The 24447-nt window shown below is 37.6% G+C and overlaps 1 protein-coding gene across 3 annotated transcripts in view; it reads right to left on the bottom strand.

Annotated features, from left to right (window-relative positions):
- Positions 1-24447, bottom strand: part of tspan5a (tetraspanin 5a) — a 58020-nt gene that overhangs the window by 27177 nt on the left and 6396 nt on the right. For all 3 annotated transcript variants that reach the window (XM_073835621.1, XM_073835622.1, XM_073835623.1), the window contains exons 2-4: positions 12415-12465; positions 8708-8854; positions 481-651 (exon numbers count right to left, since the gene is read on the bottom strand). In XM_073835621.1, the coding sequence (XP_073691722.1) occupies positions 481-651; positions 8708-8854; positions 12415-12465 (369 nt within the window). The remainder of the gene's footprint in view (positions 1-480; positions 652-8707; positions 8855-12414; positions 12466-24447) is intronic.

Here is a 24447-nt window from a genome sequence, read left to right as displayed (position 1 = left end):
TCTTTGGAATACTTTTTAAACATACTACGATTTGGAACATACTAATTCTATTTTCAAATACTATTTAGGACGGATAGTATGCGAATTGGGACGCAGCAAAGCTGTTTTTCGATTCTAAGACTGTTTTTGCACGATCGGGCCAGTGACGATCCTGTCTACTGTCCCGAGCGTCTTGCACGCTGGCCCTGGGCCATCGGGCAGTCCTTATTGCCGAGCCCTGCTGATGTGAATCTCAGTGAGTGCCCAGTGTGTGCTGACAGTGAATAGGAAGTCATCAAGTCATGCTGTTGCTATGGGAACTGCTTCTGTAATGACATGTGGCGCAGATAAACTGATAGTTTGCTTTTTTCCTCCTGTGCAAACACATTTTTATTTCCCTTTCATCTTGTTTACACCTTCCCTCTTTTTCACTCCTAAGTGTATTTTCTCTGTCTCTATACTGGAGCCATGTGCACTCTCTGCTCTAGTCTGCACTCTTACATATTCCTGAGTGAAGTCGATGAGGTTCTGCAAGTCAATGTCGTCTCTGTAGGCTCGAATGTTGTTGTTGATGAAAAAGTTGAGCTGATCTTTAATCCAATCTTTAAAGACAAAGGCCAGGACACCGGCGGTCAGCTCCAGGAAGAAGATTATCCCCAGAAACACAGAAAACTGGGAGAGGAGAGAGACGAAGACACTTTAGTCTACAGTCATTAGAACTCATTTTACCACTTTAATATTTATTTTCTGTTATGAATAATGTAATTCCAAAATAGAGGGAAAAAGTCACTAGCGACCCCAGATTGTAATAGTGTAAATTTAGTAAATGTATTTTTGAATTACTGTTACCAAAATGCATTGACACTAGTTTAATTTTTGCAGTCTAATTAGTAAAAATTTAATAAATTAATACATACAGTTGAGGTCACAATTTTACATACACCTTGCAGAATCTGCAAAATGTTAATTATTTTAGCAAAATAAGAGGGATCATACAAAATGCATGTTATTGTTTATTTAGTCCTGACTTGAATAAGATATTTCACATAAAAGAGGTTAACATATAGTCCACAAGTGAAAATAATAGTTACCCCGTTCAAAAGTTTACACACGCTTGATTCTTAATATTTTGTTGTTATCTGAATGATCCACAGCTGTTTTTTTTTTTTAGTGATAGTTGTTAATGTGTCCCTTGTTTGTCCTGAACAGTTAAACTGTCTGCTGTTTTTCAAAAAAAAAAAAAAAAAAAAAAAAATCCTTCCGGTGCCATACATTCTTTGGTTTTTCAGCATTTTTGTGTATTTGAACTCTTTCCAACAATGACTGTAAGATTTTGAGATCCATCTTTAGACACTGAGGACAACTAAGAGATGCAACTATTACAGAAGGTTCAAACACTCACTGATGCTCCAGAAGGAAAAACCATACATTAAGAGCCAGGGGGATGTGTAAATTTTTTATATTTTATTACTAAATATCATATTTTTTCATTTAGTACTGCCCTTCAACAGAAGACAAAGTAAGTTCAATTTGCCCTGATCTTTATATTTGAAAAGTTTTCACCCCCTGTTCTTAATGCATTTTTCCTTCTGGAGCATCAGTGAGTGTTTGAACCTTCTGTAATAGTTGCATATGAGTCTCTCAGTTGTCCTCAGTGTGAAAAGATGGATCTCAAAATCATACAGTTATTGTTGGAAAGGGTTCAAATACACAAAAATTATAAAAAAAAACAAAGAATTTGTAGGACCTGAAGGATTTTTCTGAAGAACAGCGGGCAGTTTAACTGTTCAGGCAAAACAAGACACTCATAAACAACTATCACCAAAGTGAATTTTGTATTATTATGTTATTTAAATAATTAACATTTTGAAGATTCTTCAAGGTTTATGTAAACTTTTGACGTCAACTGTACATCCATTGAAAAAAATAAATTAAAAAATAGATAAATACATAAATTAAATTGCTTTAATACAAAAATGACCCCAGTGACCACAGATTGTAATAATGCAAATTTAGTAAATGTATTTTTTAAATTATTGTTACTAAAATGTATTGACACCAGTTCCCTCTCAGTCGGTCTCTACGACGTCACGTCGGAGACCGACGAATTGGGATATCGCTTTAGAGATACCAATCCTCTTCGTGTGTAAACTAAACGAGCCAATGCACATTGGCATGCATGATTGCATCCAGCTGTCGCTGATCACAGCGTGAGCATAAATACACAGCAGGTGCAATGCATAGACAGCATTTCGCATCGGAGCCGATCTTCTCAATGAGAGACGCAACGAGCCATTCTTACAAGAAAGAACTCTTCACTGCGGTGTTGGCGGTACGGCGCGTCAGCGGTGGTGGTCTCCTGTGGGTGGAAAAAGCGCGCAGTCAAGGATTGCACTACCTGCCTTCTGTGTCGCAGCGGCCATCTCCCCTGTGTGCTTCAGCACTGAGCAGTTTTCTAAAAGAGTATCACGGGTGAACGTCTTTTTAAAGACGAGGTGTTTGAAACACAATGCCGTTTCACCCGTGCGTTTCTGGATGCGGTCGTTACCTGGCGCCAGGTGATGGTCACGATCGCTGTCTGACGTGTCTGGGTATTGAGCACGCTCAGGCGGCGTTTGTGGATGAGTCATGCTGTCATTGCGGCGGCATGTCCATCACGGAGCTGCGGACCAGACTCCGCTTCCTGCAAAGGGGCGGGGTGCCAGTTCCTCTGCCCAGATCTACCGTTCCCCCCGGCAAACGCCGGGGGGACTCTACCTCTGGCAGAGGGCTGACTGGTCTGACGGTGACGGTGGGGAATTTCCCGGCGGATAATCCGCTGGGGGTTCCTCCTTCCACCGACAGTCCGTTCCATCCGGAGCTCCCAGAAGAGTGTTCGGGTCCTCCTCGTGAGGTACCGCTCATTACTTTTGGGGCTCCCCCTGACGACCGGATGTCAATCGCTGCATCGGGGGGTGAGCCAGACTTCTCGGGGGAGGACGATTCCGGATCGCTGCCGTCCACTGGGCGGTCAGCGGTGCCGGATACCGACCCCGAAATGATGGCTATGCTTTCCCGGGCCGCCGAGAGGGTAGGGCTTGAATGGAACCCTCCATCACGTCCCGACCCCTCTCGGCTGGATGACTGGTATCTTGGGGTGGCCCGCGCTGGTTCTCAGCGTCCCACCCCAGTCCCCTTCTTCCCGGAGGTGCATGACGAGCTTACTGGGACGTGGACGGCACCTTTTACTGCCAGAAACCGCTCCAGTGGCACGTCCTCCCTCACCACTCTTGATGGCGGACCAGCGCGGGGGTACGCGGCTGTCCCGCCGGTGGAGCGTGCGGTGGCGATGCAATTGTGTCCCGGCGCCGCATCCACTTGGCGGGGCAACCCGTTGCTCCCCTCCCGGGCCTGTAGGCACTCGTCGGCTCTGATCGGCAGTGCCTACACGGCTTGTGGCGCTGCTGGCTCCGCCCTACACGCTATGGCGTTGTTACAGGTCCATCAGGCCCAGGCACTGAAGGACCTGTACGAGGGTGGTCACGACCCGGAAGTTCTACGTGAACTCCGTATCGCTACGGACCTCGCGCTACGAGCGACGAAGGTTACGGCGCGGTCTCTGGGTCGTGCGATGTCCACGATGGTGGTCCAGGAACGCCATCTCTGGCTGTGTCTGGCCGACATGAGGGAAGCAGACAAGGTCAGGTTCCTGAATGCCCCCGTGTCCCAGACCGGCCTCTTCGGCGACGCGGTCGAAAATTTCGCCCAGCAGTTTTCGGCCGCCCAGAAGCAGACTGAGGCCATCAGTCATATCCTGCCCCGGCGTGCTCCCGCTGCTGCCTCCACCCAGCCGCCGGCGGCACCTCGGTCTGCTCGTCGCCGAGGGCGGCCCCCTGCCTCCGCCCCCGCTCCACAGCAGCCTGCGCAGCAGCCTTCACGGCGGCGCCGTGGAGCCGGTCCCAGGGCGGCCGCCCCGCCCGTCCAGGCTCCCACCAAGACCAGTGGGAAACGCAAGAACAAGCGTCCCTGAGACGGGCGACCCAGAGATGGAGGAAGCTGCTCTTCGGGAGATGGTGATCGCACCACTCCCTCCCCCGGAGGAGGGCCGGGCGGAGAATCTTTTGTTTCCTTTAAAAAAGTTTCTTTTAAGAAACCCGTCATCGGCCTCACGGTCGGTGACACCCAAATTTTCAATAAAAGAGCAGTTTCTACTATCTCTGGGTCCCCAGAGGGGACAGCGGGTGTTGCACGGGTTAGCCCCGGGCTTCACCCCCTCTCCCCTCCCGCCAGCAAATGGCGCTGGGCGGTTGGAGAGTGCGGTAAGACGGACTACTCACGCACCAGCTGCCAGAACGCAGGTAAATGTCTTGCACACACCACACACAGACACTCTGACCCCGCTTCGGACCGGCATAGAGACGCCCGAGCGGGGTCCCTGCGTTCCACCTCGCTGCCCCCCCGCAGGTACGTCAGTGGTCCCGCTGGTCCCTCTTGTACGTTGGCTGGGGGCCTGGAGAGGGCTTCCCAGTCCGTCTTGCTGGCTCCTCCGGACCATCAGGCTCGGCTACGCGATTCAGTTCGCCCGGCGTCCGCCTCGGTTCAGGGGCATCCACTTCACTACAGTGAAAGTAGCAGATGCCCCTGTCCTACGGGCAGAGATTGCTACCTTGCTGGCGAAGAAAGCAATAGAGCCGGTCCCTCTAGCCGATATGAAGACAGGGTTTTACAGCCCCTACTTCATAGTACCCAAGAAAAGCGGCGGTTTACGACCGATCCTGGACCTGCGCATCTTGAATCGAGCTCTTCACAAGCTACCTTTCAGAATGCTCACACAAAAACACATCCTCAGATGTGTTCGTCCCCAGGATTGGTTCGCAGCGATCGACCTGAAGGACGCGTACTTTCATGTTTCGATCCTTCCGCGCCACAGACCATTTCTGCGGTTCGCGTTCGAAGGCAGAGCATATCAGTACAAGGTCCTGCCCTTCGGGCTGTCCCTCTCCCCCCGTGTCTTCACGAAAGTCGCGGAGGCGGCCCTTGTTCCCCTCAAGGAACAGGGCGTTCGTATCCTCAACTACCTCGACGACTGGCTGATACTAGCACACTCTCGAGAGCAGTTATGCGAACACAGGGACCTGGTGTTGGCACACCTCGCCCGCTTGGGCCTTCGGGTCAACTGGGAAAAGAGCAAACTCTCCCCCGTGCAGAGGATCTCTTTTCTTGGTGTGGAACTGGACTCGGTCAGCCAAACAGCTCGCCTCACGCAAGAGCGGGCTCAGTCGGTGCTGAACTGCTTGAATACGTTCAAGAGCAGAGAAGTGGTCCCACTGAAACAGTTTCAGAGGCTCCTGGGGCATATGGCAGCAGCTACGGCAGTTTTACCGCTTGGCCTGCTCCATATGAGGCCACTTCAGCACTGGCTTCATGGCCGAGTCCCGAGGAGAGCGTGGCAGCGCGGCACTCTCCGGGTCAAAGTAACCTCGGCCTGTCGCCTAACCTTCACCCCGTGGTCAGACCTAGCTTTTCTTCGGGCAGGAGTTCCCTTAGAACAGGTCTCCAGGCACGCTGTGGTACACACGGATGCCTCCACCACCGGTTGGGGAGCCACGTACAACGGGCAGGCAGTGTCGGGGGTTTGGACGAGCCCCCAGCTACACTGGCACATCAACTGCCTAGAGCTGCTGGCAGTACGCCTTGCCTTGAACCGTCTCAAAGGGCGCCTTCGAGGCAAACACGTGCTGGTCCGTACGGACAACACTGCGACCGTTGCGTACATCAACCGACAAGGTGGTCTACGCTCCCGTCGCATGTCGCAGCTCGCCCGTTCTCTCCTCCTCTGGAGTCAGAAGCATCTGAGGTCGCTTCGTGCCATTCACATTCCGGGTTTGCTCAACCGTGCAGCCGACGAGCTCTCACGAGCTGCGCTTCCCGGAGAGTGGAGACTCCATCCCCAGTCGGTCCAGCTGATCTGGAGATGTTTCGGGAAAGCTCAGGTAGACCTGTTTGCTTCTCCAGAGACGTCCCACTGCCAGCTCTTTTACTCCCTGACCGAGGGTACACTCGGCACGGACTCCCTGGCATGCAGCTGGCCGCAGGGGCCTTCGCAAGTATGCGTTTCCCCCAGTGAGCCTTCTCGCACAGACACTGTGCAAGGTCAGGGAGGACGAGGAGCAGGTCCTGTTAGTGGCGCCTTACTGGCCTACTCGGACCTGGTTCCCAGAACTGATGCTCCTCGCGACAGCCCCTCCCTGGCGGATTCCTCTGAGGAAGGATTTACTGACTCAGAGACGGGGCACCCTGTGGCACCCGCGTCCAGACCTCTGGAAACTACATGTCTGGTCCCTGGACGGGACGCGGAGGTTCTGAGTGATCTACCCCAAGGAGTGGTAGACACCATCACTTCGGCGAGAGCTGCATCCACGAGACATGCTTACGCCTTGAAGTGGAACCTGTTCGTCGAATGGGCTTTCTCAAGAAATGAGGATCCCCGAAGATGCTCGGTCGGAGTCGTGCTTACCTTTTTGCAGCAAGGGTTGGAGCGTAGGCTGTCACCCTCCACCCTTAAGGTCTATGTAGCCGCTATTTCTGCAAACCATGACCCCGTTGAAGGAAGGTCAGTAGGTAGGCACGACCTGGTCGTCAGGTTTCTCAGGGGAGCCAGGAGGTTAAATCCTCCTAGGCCCCCCTCCGTACCCTCTTGGGACCTGTCTCTGGTGCTCACAGCACTACAGCGGGTCCCCTTTGAGCCTTTACAGTCAGTCGAGCTGAAGTATCTCTCTATGAAGACTCTGCTCCTGCTGGCATTGGCCTCCATCAAGAGGGTAGGGGACCTGCAGGCGTTTTCGGTCGACGATTCGTGCCTTCAGTTCGGGCCGGCAGATTCCCAGGTAACCCTGAGGCCCCGGCCTGGCTACGTGCCCAAGGTTCCCACTACTCCCTTCAGGGACCAAGTGGTGAGCCTGCAAGCGCTGCCCCCGGAGGAGGCAGACCCAGCCCTAGCTTTGCTTTGTCCCGTCCGAGCATTAAGATGCTACGTCGACCGGACGCAAAGCTTCAGGACCTCAGATCAGCTCTTTATTTGTCACGGAGGACGGCAGAAGGGGAAGGCCGTCTCCAAGCAGAGGATGGCACACTGGATAGTGGATGCCATCGCCTTGGCTTATCAAGCTCAGGGCGTGCCCTGCCCGCTCAGGTTGCGAGCTCACTCTACTAGGAATATTGCATCCTCCTGGGCGCTGGCTCGTGGCGCCTCGCTATCTGACATTTGTAGAGCTGCGGGTTGGGCGACCCCTAACACGTTCGCTAGGTTTTATAGCCTTCGTGTAGAGCCAGTCTCCTCCTGTGTTCTCACCTCAAACGGGTAGAAGCACTGAGAGGCACTGGCTCAGGTCGGCTTGCTATCTTCTCCAGAGTGTCCATGAAGACCCTGTCGAGTCCTCCTTCCTCGGCTCCAGACGTAGCGGAGCGTCTAGGCGCCAGGCCTCTCTCGATGAATCTTTAGAACCGATAGAAGGCTTAGGATACATGAGAGACTTAAGTGAATCCCATATGTCTTCCACGGTACCCACAGAGACCGTGTTTCCCCGGTAACCTTCTACCATCTTCACGAGGGTTCAATCACCTCCATTCTTCCATATGTCCTAATTGAGCCATATGCGTATTGCTCCGAACCTCCTCCGGGATGGGTGGGAGCTCCGCACGTTCCCAGTGCTCCAGCTTCACTAAGTAGGTAGTGCTATGTTATACAGTGACTGGTCTTTTCTGATCCGCCCTTGGCCTTAGCAAAAATTGGAGGCCAGGTGGCTTGCTCAGGACACTGGAGGGGGGCAGCAGCTGCGGCGCTTTGCTAGGGATCCCAATTCGTCGGTCTCCGACGTGACGTCGTAGAGACCGACTGAGAGGGAACGTCTTGGTTACGTATGTAACCCTCGTTCCCTGAAGGAGGGAACGGAGACGTCACGTCCCGTCGCCTCAGCTGCTGTACCACCGCTGTGCGGCCGGACCCAAGCTCGGCTCCTCAGCGAAATCCTGTCTATGCATTGCACCTGCTGTGTATTTATGCTCACGCTGTGATCAACGACAGCTGGATGCAATCATGCATGCCAATGTGCATTGGCTCGTTTAGTTTACACACGAAGAGGATTGGTATCTCTAAAGCGATATCCCAATTCGTCGGTCTCCGACGTGACGTCTCCGTTCCCTCCTTCAGGGAACGAGGGTTACATACGTAACCAAGACGTTTTGTTTTTACAATTTAAGTCCCAAACATACTGAATAAAACATTCAAAATGCCAAAAAAAGTTGCTTTATTATAAAAAAAAAGGCACTTGTGACATCAAATTGTAAACCAAAACTATTTTTGCAAATGAAAAACATTATAAAGTGCATTTATTGACCCATGTTCTGTCACATTATTTCTAGCAGACATACAGTAAACCAATGACTGGTGTTAGATAAGTCAGCAAAGTACAGTGTGTTGTGAAAAGCCGCCTTCTATGCATAGGTAAAATGTGTTTGACATCCGGTTTTGTCAACAGTCCTGTTCTTTATGTGTTGCATTTACAAATGACAATAGAATAACAATTATGAAATCTATTCTATATATATTCTATGCACTTTCTGGTAGATATTTGTCCCCCATGTATTAATAATTGTGGAAACACCCATGCATGCAAGTGTTAAAAAAAGCAGCTAACTAATCTGTTTTGTAGGAGGCTACACCTACGCCTAATAAAAATCAAAAACGTACAAATTTGAGCAGTAAGGTGTTTTCTCTCAAGGCCCCGATGCAGCCAGCGAAACCCAGGATGAACATCACTCCTCCAACCACCAGAAACAACCACACCGGATCAAATCCACCCAGATCCGTGATGGAGGAGATATTAGACAGAACTCCCTGAGGAAGACACAGAGCTCTAATTAGTTGAACTGCTTCCCAGAACCTTGAGAATTTGTTTCAAACGTGATTGTTTGCAATTATGGAGCTACAAATATTTGCAAATATTTCATTATAAACAGAAACAGTGTGGACTCAAAGTCACAAATTTGGCACAGAAATTGATCAAGCATAGATGTGCTTACACAGATTTGTGTGTAAAAGTTAAGACGAAGTACTAAGTGAAATATAAAAAGTATTTGCAGTCTTATATAAAACTGTTTAAAAATGCATTTTGTGGTCCACTCTACATAAGTGTGTTTGTAGATAAAATAATGTTGCACAGCGTGTGTTCACATTTGGAGAAAACAGTTGCACACATGATAATGTTGTTAGCTGTTATTTACATCCCTACTGTATATGACAGGGTTAGGGTTAGTTAACTAAACCACAAAAAAAAAAAAAAAAAAAAAAACATTTTATTTCAGCTAGCTGCCAAGGCAGCATTTCTTATTTGCATTTAGTTAGTAAAACTTAATGTACTAAAATAACTAAAAATAAGACTAAAACAAAATGAATAAAAACTATATTATTTACACTACAAGTCAAAAGTTTTTGAACAGTAAGAATTTTAAAAATTTTAAAGTCTTTTCTGCAACACCAAGCCTGCATTTATTTGATTCAAAATACAGCAAAAGCAGTCATATTGTGAAATATTTTTACTATTTAAAATAACTGCTTTCTATTTGAATATATTTTAAAATGTAATTTATTCCTTTGATCAAAGCCAAATTTTCAGCATCATTACTCCAGTCTTCGGTGTCACATGATCCTTCAGAAATCATTCTAATATGCTGATTTGCTGTTTGGGAAACATTTTTTATTATTATTTTTATCAATGTTGTTCATATCAAACAGTAAATTTTTTTCAGGATTCTTTGATGAATAGAAAGATCCAAAGATCAAAGATACTATACCATTCAAAAGCTTGGAGTAGATATATATTTTTTTATTTTTTGGGGAAAGAAACTATAGAAATTAATAGTTTTATTTAGCAAGGATGCTTTAAATTGATCAAAAGTGATGATAAAGAGATTTATAGTGCTTAATTTGAGCCGGAAAATGTAAGATTTTGGATTTTTGCGTTCCGGTATTTGTTTTTAAAGTGAATTAGATCGTCAAAAAGTATTTTACTACTGTTACTGTATGTTACTGTTTTTGCTGTACTTTGGATCAAATAAATGCAGGCTTTGTGAGCAGACAAACTTCTTTAAAAAACATAACAAATCTAAAAACTAAATAAAAATGTAAAATGAAAATGGACACAGTGTGTGCATTCATACAAGACAGAGCAAGTGCTGGTTTATGTAGATATATTTTGAGCTTATGTATTGGTCCTTAACATATTTTTGACCAATCAGCTTTCTTAAGTATAAAACCGCCCTCAATGATTGGTCCAAACGTCCAGTGCTTGCAAAACATATTTAGTGAGCAGTGAAATGTTTAGAGAAAGTGTAATAACAGAACCAGAAGTGATACCAAATCAAGTGAAATATTATAATGTATAAACATTATAAACCCTAGGCCTATAATGAAACAAATCATTTAAATGTAACATATTCAAAACAGAACAAGAAAAAAAAAATAATCTAAAGCTAAGAAACCAAAACAAAGCGAAACTGAAAGTACCAGGCGTTGGACTTATGTAACTCTGTAATTTGGCACAAATTCAAATGTTTTCATATTCGCAATGTATACTGAATGATAAAATATTATCTATAATGTATACTACTTCACAGACATTCATATATCAATGGAAAAAAATCATCCTAAACATGAGCAAAAATGTGCTTTGCATAAATTTACATAGGCTTCAGACTATTTAACTTGCACACCAACATTAAAAACAGAACATTTGTGCTTTTGTAAAAAAAAGCAAACCATCTTGGTTCTCAGTTTCCTTTTCGTGAACTACTTTAACACTTCACAGCGGTTTTAAATCTGTTAATTATTTAAGTTAGATATATACCTTTCATATATAGACTATGATTGTATTTTATTTATATGACATCAAATTTTATTTTTTAATGTCACTTACATGGGTATAGGCTACATTTTCCATCATCCTGTGAACTATTTTTGACCCAGGGTTTGAAAACCTCTGCCCTCAACTGTAGTTAGGTTCATGCAGAAACTTGTAAACTGTTTTTATACAGATAGTTGCGGCATCACCGTTTAGTGACGTCACTTAATGATACGGGAAAACTGAAGTTGTATTGTCAATGTTGGTCACAGCGCCTTTTAACTGCTGTTTTGGATCCGGCAATTATTCATTTACAAATTAAGCACCGTTTAAAACGTTACAAAAGATTTCTATTTCAGATAAATGCTGTTCTTGTGATTTTTCTATTAATCAAAGAAACCTGAAAATATTCTACACAGCTGTTTTCAACATAATAATAAATGTTTTTGAGCAGCAAATCAGAACATTGGAATGATTTCTGAAGGATCATGTGACTAGACTGTACTTTTAAATAAAAACAAGTAGAAATATTTCAATTGTACTGTTTTGCTGTACTTTGGATCAAATAAATGCAGGCTTTGTGAGCAGACAAACTTCTTTAAAAAACATTACAAATCTTTTGACTGGTAGTGTATATTTCTAAAAAAATAATGAAAGCTAAATAAAAATGTAAAATGAAAATGGACGATATTAATAATAAAAACTATAATAGTGTCCAGTGTTGGAGGTAACGCATTACAAGTAACGCAAGTTACATAATAATATTACTATTTCCAAGTAACTAGCAAAGCAACGCATTACCTTTTAATTGACAAGAAAATATCTGAGTTACTTTTTCAAATAAGTAACGCCAGTTACTTTCTCCTCCTATTTATTGATTAAAAGCTCTCCTGTCCCCGTGTTGAGAGAAATTGTGAGGAAGATGTTACTTTAGTTCTAGAATAAATGTGAACATGCATTAATTCATCTCACTCACTCACTCAAAAAAAAAAACAGATACAGTATTCTTCAAAATGAATAAAAACAGTGAAATTTTGTGTAAACCTGCAATATTTAAATATGTTAAATAATACAAATCCTTTATGTATTTAATCCTATTTTATTAACCAATGTCTTTGTTGCCGACCTTTGATGATCCAATTCATCCATACCAATAAGCTAAATTTACTAAAGATAATCTAACATGTTTTTCTTTTTTTTTTAATTGCTGAAGAGTTGACATTTTTTCTTCTGCGGTCTACTGTACACACGTGAATTTACTTTTCTCTAAGCCTGAGACTTTTGGTGTGAAAAGGCTTTTACATTTGCCAAAAATAGAACTTTTTATATTAAAAACAAACAAGCAAGCCCTGCCCAGATTTAAAAAGTAAAGCAAAAGTAATATAACACATCACTTTCCATAAAAAAGTAACGGAATTAGTTACTTTTTTAGGGAGTAACTCAATATTGTAATGCGTTACTTTTAAAAGTACCTTTCCCCAACACTGACAGTGTCTTAATACTAAAAGTCAGTAAGAACTGAATTATGGATTACGCATTCGATCTTGTTTTCTCTTACCTTCTCACTCCATGCCCACAATCCGATTCCAAGGAAAGCCACACCAAGCAACTACAAAACAAAACACATATGGCATTACTTTAGCAAAGGTGAATCATTAAGTGTGATAAACACATTGTTTAAAGAAAGAAAAGCATATTAAGAAGTTTTAAAAGGTTGTGAAGGTTTTTGAGATGTTATGCATCGCATATTATTGAAAACAATGATATCACGCATTATTATTCAATATTAAAGGGGTAGTCCATCCAAAAATGAATATTGTGTTTGCTCACTTTCATGTTATTCCAAAACCTGTATGACTTTTTCTTTTGTGAATAAAAAGAAGACGAATTTTAGTAAACAAACAGTTTCAGTTTCTACTGACTTCCAGTACGGTCAAAAAAATATAATGGAAGTCAACGGGAACCAAAACTGATATCTTTTTTTCTGTGTGTTCCACAGAACGTCACAAAAGTAAGCAAATGACAGATTTTTAAAATTTGGGTCAACTATCCCTTTAAGTGGTTATTTAACCCACAAGTCTAGAAATCCCTTTATGAAAATAAAGGTCAGACCAACCTAGAATGTAATATTACACTCTGATATGGAAATGTAAAAAAGAAATCGTTGTCCATGATTAAGAAAAGACTGAAACTGAGACTTCAAACTCCTTCTCACCATTCAAGTTAAAATGTTTATTGCTCTAAATCTTTGCACCAAACTTTCCTTTTGGTGTGACCAGGTCTTAACCCTCAGTGAATGGTGTTTTGGTCTCAGGTACATTTTGTTTCTCTTTAGAGTGTCAGTAAACAGGACTGAAACTCTTATCTGCTTTTATGCAGCTCTCCTACCAAATGAACCCAGATTACTATTCTCCAAAGTACACAGTAATGCTTCCTTTCCAAACCACTTTTCTCAGCCAATGCTGAACATTAGAGATAAAACGAGGACAGGCGTTTTATCAGATTCCTTTGGCCTGACCAAACATTAGTTCATGACTCACAGCTCACAGAGTGTAAAGGGTGCCAACCTCCATATCTCACTCTTCAGGTCTTGTTTTTAATTTCAACAGCCTCTCATGTTACACTCTGACACGGTTTCTGCAATCTGCTCCTAAATGGAGGCATTTGAGCAGACATCTGGTTCTTCCCGTGAGACGTATGTCCTCATTGTGTCCACAGGGCTGTAATTCTGCTATAGCTTTCTGGAGAACACCACTTTTATTTGAACCTTATTTCTTCATATACTGTACAGTTGAGGTCAAAAGTTTACACTCCCTTTCGGAATCTGCAAAATGTTAATTATTTTAGCAAAATAAGAGGGATTATACAAAATGCATGTTATTGTTTATTTAGTACTGAGCTGATTAAGATATTTCACATTAAAGATGTTTACATATAGTAATAGTTGAATTAAAAAAATGACCCTGTTCAAAAGTTTACATACACTTGATTCTTAATACTGTGTCGTTACCTGAATGATCCACAGCTGTGTTTTTTTTTTTTTGTTTGTTTAGTGATAGTTGTTCATGAGTCCCTTGTTTGTCCTGAACAGTTAAACTGTCTGCTGTTCTTCAGAAAAATCCTTCAGGTCCCACGAATTTGGTTTTTCAGCATTTTTGTGTATTTGAACCCTTTCCAACAATGACTGTATGATTTTGAGATCCATCTTTTCACACTGAGGACAACTGAGGGACTCACATGCAACTATTAGAGAAGGTTCAAACACTCACTGATGCTACCGAAGGGCCGCACAAAATAAAGATATTTAGGCAAAATAAGAGAAATGTACACGTCCTCATTCCGTTCAAAAGTTTTCACCCCCTGGCTCTTAATGCATCTTTTTTTTTTTTTTCTTCTGGAGCATCAGTGAGTGTTTGAACCTCCTGTAATAGTTGCATATGAGTCCCTCAGTTGTACTCAGTGTGAAAAGATGGATCTCAAAATTATACAGTCATTTTTGGAAAAGGTTCAAATACACAATATGCTGTAAAATGCTGTAAAACCAAATAATTTTTTCAGACCTAAAGGATTTTTTAAAGAACAGCAGCCAGTTCAACTGTTCAGGACAAACAAGGGACTAAACAAACAAACAAACAAACAAAACAGCTGTGGATCATTCAGGTAACAACACAGTATTAAGAATCAAGTGTATGTAAACTTTTGAACAGGGTCATTTTTAAACTTTCAACTATTATTTTCTCTTGTGGACTATATGCAAACATATTCTATGTCAAATATCTTATTCAAATCAGTACTAAATAAAAAAATAACATGCATTTGTATGATCCCTCTTATTTTGGTACAATAGTTCACATTTTGCAGACTCTGAAAGGGGGGTGTAAACTTTTGACTTCAACTGTATTATGATTGTTTTTAAACACACAAATAAGCAGTGTACATATGAACTGTAATGCTTAAAAATATAAAGAAAAGTACCTGGGGTTTCATTTATTGCTCTAGATACAACTGTACTATTGCGGATTTGGTATTTCTGATATTAAAATGAAATGAAATGAATAGCCAAAAATTAACAATTAACAAATGAACCATTTTAACAAAATAGTTTTAAAAATTGCTGAAAATGTACTCATCATCAAGCCATCCAAAATGTTGGTTAGTTTGTTTCTTCATCAGATTTGGAGAAATGTAGCAATGCATCACTTGCTCACCAATTAATCCTTTGCAGTGAATGGGTGCCGTCAGAATGAGAGTCCAAACAGCTGATAAAAACATGACAATAATCCACAGGTAACCCACACCACTCCAGTCAACATCAGTTAACATCTTGTGAAGTCAAAAGCTGTGTGTTTATAAGAAACAAATTCATCAAAAAAATTTTAACTTCTTACCAAAATAATCCATAATAAATTCATATTCCATAATAAGGCTTCCTGTAGTTAAAAGTCCATCTCCTGTTATTGTCTCACATCAAAATCCACCCACATTTTTTGTTTAGAACTATTTTGGATTGTTTTTTACTTTACAAGACGTTAACTGATGGACTAGAGTGGTGTGGATTACTGTGATATTTTTATCAGATGTTTGGTCTCTCATTCTGACGGCACCCATTCACCACAGAGGATCAACCGTTGAGCAGCTGATGTAATGCTGAATCTTTCCAAATCTGATTTTGGATGGTCTGAGGGTGAGTAAATTTTCAGCACCATTTACAGGTAAACTGTTCCTTTAAGAACAAAATAAAGAACAAAAGATGTGGGTGTAAACTCATGGACTTGAGCATCAACTTTTCCATAACTCATTGCTTTTGAATCTGAACATTGAGTTCAGAAGGGTCAAGACCTTTGGTCAGATCACGCTGTATATCTCAAGCCATGAGAGACTTGGAAAACCTCCAGAATTTCATTCACTATTCAAAAAAACACTCCCAGCTACGTTTCGCCAAGTCGTTTGAGTCTAAACGGCTCTGTCTGTCCCTAGTAACGCTCCATCTTTTCATCAGAGCGCCCACTGTGTGCTGGACTGTGCCTCACACAAGGGTTTTTGTGTACATGAATCATGCAAGACAACAGTACAATGATTGTGAGTACAGGATCTCGCTCATAGAGTAGTTCTTTTACAGAAACTTGTACAATCTGTACTGTATTTAGACTAAATATGCTGGAAAAATTTGGTGCTGGGTATTTACTCTGAAACGTTCATTCAGAAGCATACTCCAATAATCTGTTTTATTTACAACTTTTATAAAAATCTTTTTTTTTAACAGTGTAATAATTGGTTATACTTATGTTGAGAAACCAACTGATGAATTAAACTCTTATGTGACCCTGGACCACAAAACCAGTCTTAAGTCGCTGGGGTATATTTGTAGCAACAGCCAAAAATACATTGTATGGGTCAAAATTATTGATTTTTTTTCATGTCAAAAATCATTAGGAAATTAAGTAAAGATCATGTTACATTAAGTTTTTTTTTGTAAAATTCCTACTGTAAACCTATCAAAATGTAATTTTTGATTAGTAATATGCATTGTTAAGAACTTCATTTGGACAACTTTAAAGGTGATTTTCTCAGTATTTTGATTTTTTTGCACCCTTATATTCCAGATTTTCAAATAGTTGTATCTCGGCCAAATATTGTCCTATCCTAACAAACTTTAGAAAGCTTATTTATTGTATATTTCTATATGTATATATCTCAGTTTTGTAAAATTTAACCTTATGACTGGTTTTCAGGTCCAGGGTCACATATGTTAGTAATATGCATGCTAATAAGCAACTAGTTGATAGTGAGAATTAGTCCCTAAAGTGTTACCATATATATAATAATATAATAATAATATATATATATATATTTACACTGAACATACACTACCAGTCAGAAGTTTATGATTTTTAATGTTTTAAGACATCTCTTTTGCTCACCAAGCCTCCATTTATTTGATTCAAAGTACAGCAAAACAGTAAAAATTGTAAATATTTTTACTATTTAAATAACTGCTTTCTATTTGAATGCATTTTAAAATATTATTTATTTCTGTGGTTTCAAAGCTGAATTTTTTGCATCATTACTCCAGTCCTTAGTGTCACATGATCCTTCAGAAATAATTCTAATATTCTGACTTGCTGCTCAAAAAACATTTATTATTATTATTATTATTATTATTATTATGTTAAAAAAGCCCAGTAGGTTTTTTTTCAGGTTTCTTTGATGAATAGAATGTTCAGTAGAACAGCATTTATTTGATAGAGAAATCTTCTGTAACATTATAAAATGCCTTTATCATAAACTTTGATATATTTAAAGCATCCTTGCTAAATAAAAGTATTAATTGCTATTATTCCTTTCTCTCAAAAAATATAGTGACTCCAAGCTTTTGAATGGTATATTGTATAATGTTACAAAAGCTTTCTATTTCAGATAAATGCTGAAATTTGGATCAAAGAGTCCTAAAAAAAAAAATGTACTCAACTGTTTTACATTTTGATAATAATAATAAATGTTTCTTGAACAGCAAATCAGCATGTTAGAATGATTTCTGAAGGATAATGTGATGTAGTTATGATGTTAAAAAATCAGCTTTGAAATCACAGGAATAAATTATATTTTAAAATATATTCAAATAGAAAGCAGTTATTTTAAATGGTAAAACTATTTCAAATTTTTACTGTTTTTGCTGTACTTTGGATCAAATAAATGTAAGCTTGTTAAGCAAAAGATAATTCTTTAAAAAAAACATTACAAATCTTACTGTCCAAAAACTAATAGTTTTAGATTATCTGCGTGTTTTTTGTTTTGTTTTATTTTTTGCAGAAATATCCTTTCAAAAAAGAATTTAATTAATGCTCGTCTACACTAATAATGCTGGTTTTGTGATGGTGGACCAGAATACCCTGGTCTTAGTTTGTGAAGCTGGTTGGATCCTCAAGTTGGATCCTGGCAATGCAATTTCTCTCTTTTTTTCTTTTTTTTTTTTCCTCAGCAGGGATATAGAGCGAAATAAGAGATATGGTTAGATTTGAACCATTGCCCATCTAGAGACGTGCATCAAAACAAGCTGGTTTCTCTGTAAAGCCTCTTATCAGCACCATCAGTAGTTAGCCTCAACTGTACACAGGAAGAGAAAAAAAAACATACAAACTAAAAATAAATAAAAATCAAGTCTACAGACGTAGAGAATGCACTCTGCTGATATATGAAAATTTAAAGGAAAAAAATAATAAAATCACCCTAAATTCATGTAATAGATATGCATATGTTTTACAAAACCACATCTTAAAATCAATCAATACACAAAACCAACTTCCCACAGTATTTCTTGTTCCATTATGTCAGAATATGGAAGAGAAGATCTCTCGCTACTTCTGTTTCTTCACTTGTTTTATTTTGCATATTTATGGAATTTTAAAATATGTTTTTTAAAATAAATTTTAAAATACATTTTTTTTAAATAATTAATTAGTCCCTAAAGTTTTACCATTATTATATTATTAGAAATTGTACACTGAACCAGTCAAAAGTTTTTGAACAGTAAGATTTTTTTTAAGGATGTCATTTATTTGATCCGAAATACAGCAAAAACAGTAAATTTGAAATATTTTTACTATTTAAAAAAAAGATTTCTATTTGAATATATATAAAAATTTTATTATATGAATTTTTTGTTTTAGCATCATTACTCCAGTCATATGATCGTTCAGAAATCACTCTAATATTCTGATTTGCTACAAAAAAACACATTATTATTATTATTATTATTATTATTATTATTATTATGTTGAAAACAACTGAGTAGAATTTTTTCTTTTTTTTTCTGATAAACAAAAAGTTCAGAAGATTTATCTGAAATAGAACAAAAAGTTCGGGAGATTAAAAATAGAAATATTTTGTATTTATCATCACCATTGATCAATTTAAAGCATCCTTGCTAAATAAAAGTATTAATTTCAATAATTTATGTCAGATAAATGCTGATTTCGGATCTTTCTATTCATCAAAGAATCCTGAAAAAAAATTGCTCAACTGCTTTAAATATTGATAATTATAATAATAATTTAAAAAAAGCAAATCAGCACATTGGAATGATTTTTTTTAAATAATTAGTAACGTTAATTTGTAAAGTGGTTACTAATAGAGGGAGACCCTGAGAGTGAGGCATGAAGGGCAATTTAGTTTCTTGGACTTGATTACAAAAACAGAGAGAAGTTCTGGAGCACAAAGGCTCCATTCATTCCCATCCAACTTTGCACAGCACAATGGAGCGAACCGGAAAACATGCAGCTATTTCAACATCCCAGGGTGTTGTTTGTGATATTAAAGCTGCACGCACACCCTGCTGTGTATGTCTCTGTGGACTGATACATAAATAAATGCATATTCCTTCCTGGTTGTTTGCACTTGTTCATTAAGCTTTATAAACTCAAGTAATGTGAAAGGTATATGGCATCAGACACTAAAGAGAATTAAATGGATTCACAAATATTCCCAGAGCAAACATGCATTATTACGATTCTTTTCATAACAGCCAGCTGCTGCATTAAAGCTTAAACATATCCTGCACTTCACTTTACAGTAGGGAATTATAGAAGATTACTGCATGCAAAGTATGGACAATAATCACATGTGCATTTTATATATAAGTATTTATTTTTATTACATTATTTAGTATGGAATTGAAGCTGAATTTAATCTAGTCTTCAGAATCAATGTTTATCAATGTTTAAAATATGGTTTTGTGGAAACCGTGATATCATTCACAAGTTTGACATAAGTACGATTTTATTAATAAATGGCACTTTTATTTAGCAAGGATGCATTAAATTGATTCAAATTGATAGTAGAGACATTTATTTATCAAAGAATCCTATATATTTTTTTACATCAACATAAGAACCATTATTAATAACCGAACTCCACTAATAATTGATCATATGAGCAGCAAATCAGCGTATTAGAATGATTTCTGAAGGATTGTGTAAAACTGAATGATGCTGAAAACTCACCATCACAGGAGAAAATACATTTTAAAATATATTTAAAAAGAAAACTATGACAGTGATAAATATTAAATAGAAAAAAAATCTAAGATTACAAGATTAAAGTTGTAATATTTCGAGAATAAAGTTGAAATTACAAGAATAAAGCGGAAATATTATGAAAATAAAGTCGAAAAGATAGAATAAAGTTGAAATGATTCAAAAATAAAGTCAGAATATGTGAATAAAGTTTAAATGTTTCGAGAATAAAGTTAAAATTATGAGAATAAAGTCTAAATGTTTCAAGAATAAAATCTAAATATTATGAGAATAAAGTGCATTTAATAAAGCATAAAGTTGAAATGTTTTGAAAATAAAGTAAAAATTATGAGAATAAACTCAAAGTGTTAAAGAATAAAGTAGAAAATTATGAGAATAAAGTAAAAATTATGAGAATAAACTCAAAGTGTTAAAGAATAAAGTAGAAAATTATGAGAATAAAGTAAAAATTATGAGAATAAACTCAGTGTTAAAGAATAAAGTAGAAAATTATGAGAATAAAGTAAAAATTATAAGAATAAACTCAAAGTGTTAAAGAATAAAGTAGAAAATTATGAGAATAAAGTAAAAATTATGAGAATAAACTCAGTGTTAAAGAATAAAGTAGAAAATTATGAGAATAAAGTAAAAATTATGAGAATAAACTCAGTGTTAAAGAATAAAGTAGAAAATTATGAGAATAAAGTAAAAATTATAAGAATAAACTCAAAGTGTTAAAGAATAAAGTAGAAAATTATGAGAATAAAGTAAAAATTATGAGAATAAACTCAGTGTTAAAGAATAAAGTAGAAAATTATGAGAATAAAGTAAAAATTATGAGAATAAACTCAGTGTTAAAGAATAAAGTAGAAAATTATGAGAATAAAGTAAAAATTATGAGAATAAACTCAAAGTGTTAAAGAATAAAGTAGAAAATTATGAGAATAAAGTAAAAATTATGAGAATAAAGACAAAATATTACGAGAATAAAGTTGAAATGACAAGAATAAAGTTGAAATATTTTAAGTATATAAAGATGAAATTGCAAAAAAAAATATTTCGAGAAAAGTTAAAATTATGAGAATAAAGTCGAAATGTTTTGAGAATAAAGTCTAAATATAAGAATAATGTCAAAATTATGAGCATAAAGTTTAAATGTTTTGAAAATAAAATAAAAATGAGAATAAAGTCAAAATTACGAGAATAAAGTTGAGATATTTCAAGAATAAAGGCGAAACTATGAGAATAAAGTCAAGTATTTAGACAATAAAGTCAAAATTATGAGAATAGAGCTTAAATGTTTTGAAAATAAAATAAAAATTATGAGAATAAACAAAGTGTTAAAGAATAAAGTTGAGATATTTCAAGAATAAATGCGAGAATAAAGTCAAAATATTTCGACAATAAAGTCAAAATTATAAGAATAGTTGAAATATTACGAGAATAAAGTCCAAATTATTTCAAGAATAAAGGCAAAACTCATAATTTTTACTTTATTTTGATTTTATTCAGAATAATGTCAAAATTATGAGAATCATTTCCAAATGTTTCAAGAATAAAGTAAAAATTACATTGAATAAAAAGAACAAAATACGAGAATTTTAAACATTTCAACATTCTTTTCATAATATTTTGACATTATTCTTGTAATTTTGCCTTTATTCTCATCTTTTAACATGTTTTTCTTTAAGTTTATTAACATGGCACTAAAATTCCATCAGAGAAAACATTTTTAACAGTAATATTTCACAATATTACTGTTTTACTGTATTTTTGATCAAATAAATGCAGTCTTGGTGAGCATAAGAGACTTATTAAAAAAAAAAACATAAATTCATCATGTTATTTTGCCTTATTCACAGCATAATGTAAATACACAACCTTCTAAGTTAGATATATTATTGTTCACCATCTGGCATACTCTTGAAGGAAATGACATATACCTCAGTGAAAACATTCTGTATGATAGCCAGAAAAATGTCACGCAGAAACAAAGGAGTGCTTTGACTCAAGAAACAAGCTAGCGGAGCCAGACTCACTTTTAATTTGGAAAAGCATTCAGACAGTGTACTGAGACCAGAGCAATATTTTTAAGGCGTTATATGCTACAGTGCCAAAATAGCTGATTTTATTTCTGTAGTGCACAACTAGTCTGCTATTCTTATATATATATATATATATATATATATATATATATATATATATATATATATATATATATATATATTCTATTTGCAAACATGTTTATACAAATTCAAAAACACTTCTCGTACACCTGCTCTCACTGTATAATTAAAAGAGACATTTTAATTGAATACATCGATTTGGGAGGTTTGTTTACTGGTTCATCTGAACATCTGAAAGGGGTGTCATTAATGTCAGCTCTATAAGACTACTGCACACTGCACTCGGACTATAATTAGTCCAGCTGCTTTCTGATATATATAAGGGAAAATGGTATTATTTCATTATGAGTCATCTTTCAGGAAAATACTTTGTGTGTTTGTAAGCTGTGCCACAAAAGCCCCAAGGTTAACCCAAGCAAAGAAAGGGAAAAAAGACAAAAAGCATTACTTGGGTGTGATCACATCAAGAAAGTATGACCTCAGCATCCAGTTTTAGTGTAATATGCCATGGAAAGTCTTTCTGATGCACTAACGTTTGTTACAGTGTCTATTTGAGATGTTGTCAACATTATTTTGAAGGAATCAATGAGTTCAACTAATCCAGTAACAATGAATCATGTACAGTATTTTGGGAAATATAAGCCTTTTTGGCAGTGAGTGGCTTGGATAATAACAAATACTCTATTCATAACTGGTTTGGTTTCACAATCACTTTCTTTATAACTAAGATTTTTTTTTTGTCTTTGTTGTGAAAAATCATACAGTTGAGTTTAATCTCAATTTTTCTTTGTCAGTGTTTGCCATTCAAAGTGACTGAAAATGTGCATTGAAGTTATCCACACATGTATGGAGCAATGTGTCCAATATTTGCAATATTTGCAGCAACAGCTCAAAATGCATTGCATGGGTCAAAATGATCATTTTTTCTTGTATGCCAAAAACCATTAGGATATTAAGTGAAGATCATGTTCCATGAAGACATTTTGTAAATTAACTACTGTACATATATTAAAATGCAGTTTTTGAACAGTAATATGCATTGCTAAGAATTTCATTTAGACAATTTTCAAGGCATTTTTTTCAATATTTAGATTTTTTGCACCCACAGATTCCAGATTTTCAAATATTGACAAACCATACATCAATGGAAAGCTATTTATTCAGCTTTTGGATAATTCTTAAATCTCAGTTTCCAAAATTTGACACTTATGACTGGTTTCATGGGCCAGGGTCACAACTAAGATGGATTTACTGGTTACTATTGGTTAAACTCTGCATCAAACGTAATATAAGCATGAAGACGTAATATGCACATGAAGTGACCTGTCAAAAACGACTTATATGCTTGTTACCACATTTGATAATCAATCGAAATAATCGCAGCTCTTGCGATTTGAAAATCGCACCCTTTCAAATCGCGATTTCGGTTTAAAAACGATTAATCGTGCAGCCCTAAAATATACTATGCGTTACTCGACGTAATTGCATTTTTACTAGTAACAATTCCAATTAGAGAGCTCTACAAATTAATTTTTACTAGTCATATGTCTCCATTGACTTTCATTCATTTTTAATTACAGAGCTCTACAACCTAATAGTTACTAGTAAAAATTCTGTTGTAGAGCTCTGTTATTAAAAATGAATGGAAGTCAAATTAAATAGCTCTCTAAATCAATTTTTACAAGTAATAATTCCAATTAAAGAGCTCTCTAATTCAGTTTTTACTAGTAAGAATTCGATTAGAGAGGGTCACAACTAAGATGGATTTACTGGATAAGCAAAATTATTAAAATGCACTTAATGTATTATTTTTCCCCTGGAAACAAGTAAAATTATCTGTCAGTGGGATAAGTAAAATATTCTTAAAACAAGAGTATTTTACTTATCCCACTGACATATAATTTTACCTATTTTAAGCAAAATGCACTTAATTTAGTTTTTTATATCTTATGTCATTTTGCTTATCTAGTAAATGCATCTTAATTTAATAATTCTTAAGATATTTTAGAGACAAAGAGACAAAAATACATAAGTAAGATAAGCCTTTTTTTTTGCAGAGTAAAAAAATATCTGACAGTATTTTGAGCTAAATCTTCACATACATACTCTGGAGAAATCAGAGACTTATTTTAAATCTTGTAAAAAGGAACAAACATTTTAATAATCTAAAAAGACCCTTCTGTGTAATGGAAAGGTTTTGTGGATGTTAAAGGTTCATCCTAATATTATTAGTGCCAATAAAGAACCTTATTTATAAAAGTGTAGGAGTGTTGTTACAAACCATACAACAACAGAAAGCTATTTATTCAGCTTTCAGATGATGTATAAACCTCAATTTCAAAAAAATATACCCTTAAGACTGGTTTTGTGGTCCAGGGTCATATATATAAGGCAACAGTAAACATGTACAGTATCTAATATAGCAAGTGTATGAAGTTCATCGAGTTCAGTACA

Source organism: Garra rufa, chromosome 3 (assembly GCF_049309525.1).
Source record: "Garra rufa chromosome 3, GarRuf1.0, whole genome shotgun sequence".
Classification (NCBI taxonomy): domain Eukaryota; kingdom Metazoa; phylum Chordata; class Actinopteri; order Cypriniformes; family Cyprinidae; genus Garra; species Garra rufa.
This window is presented reverse-complemented; position numbering and strand designations above follow the sequence as displayed.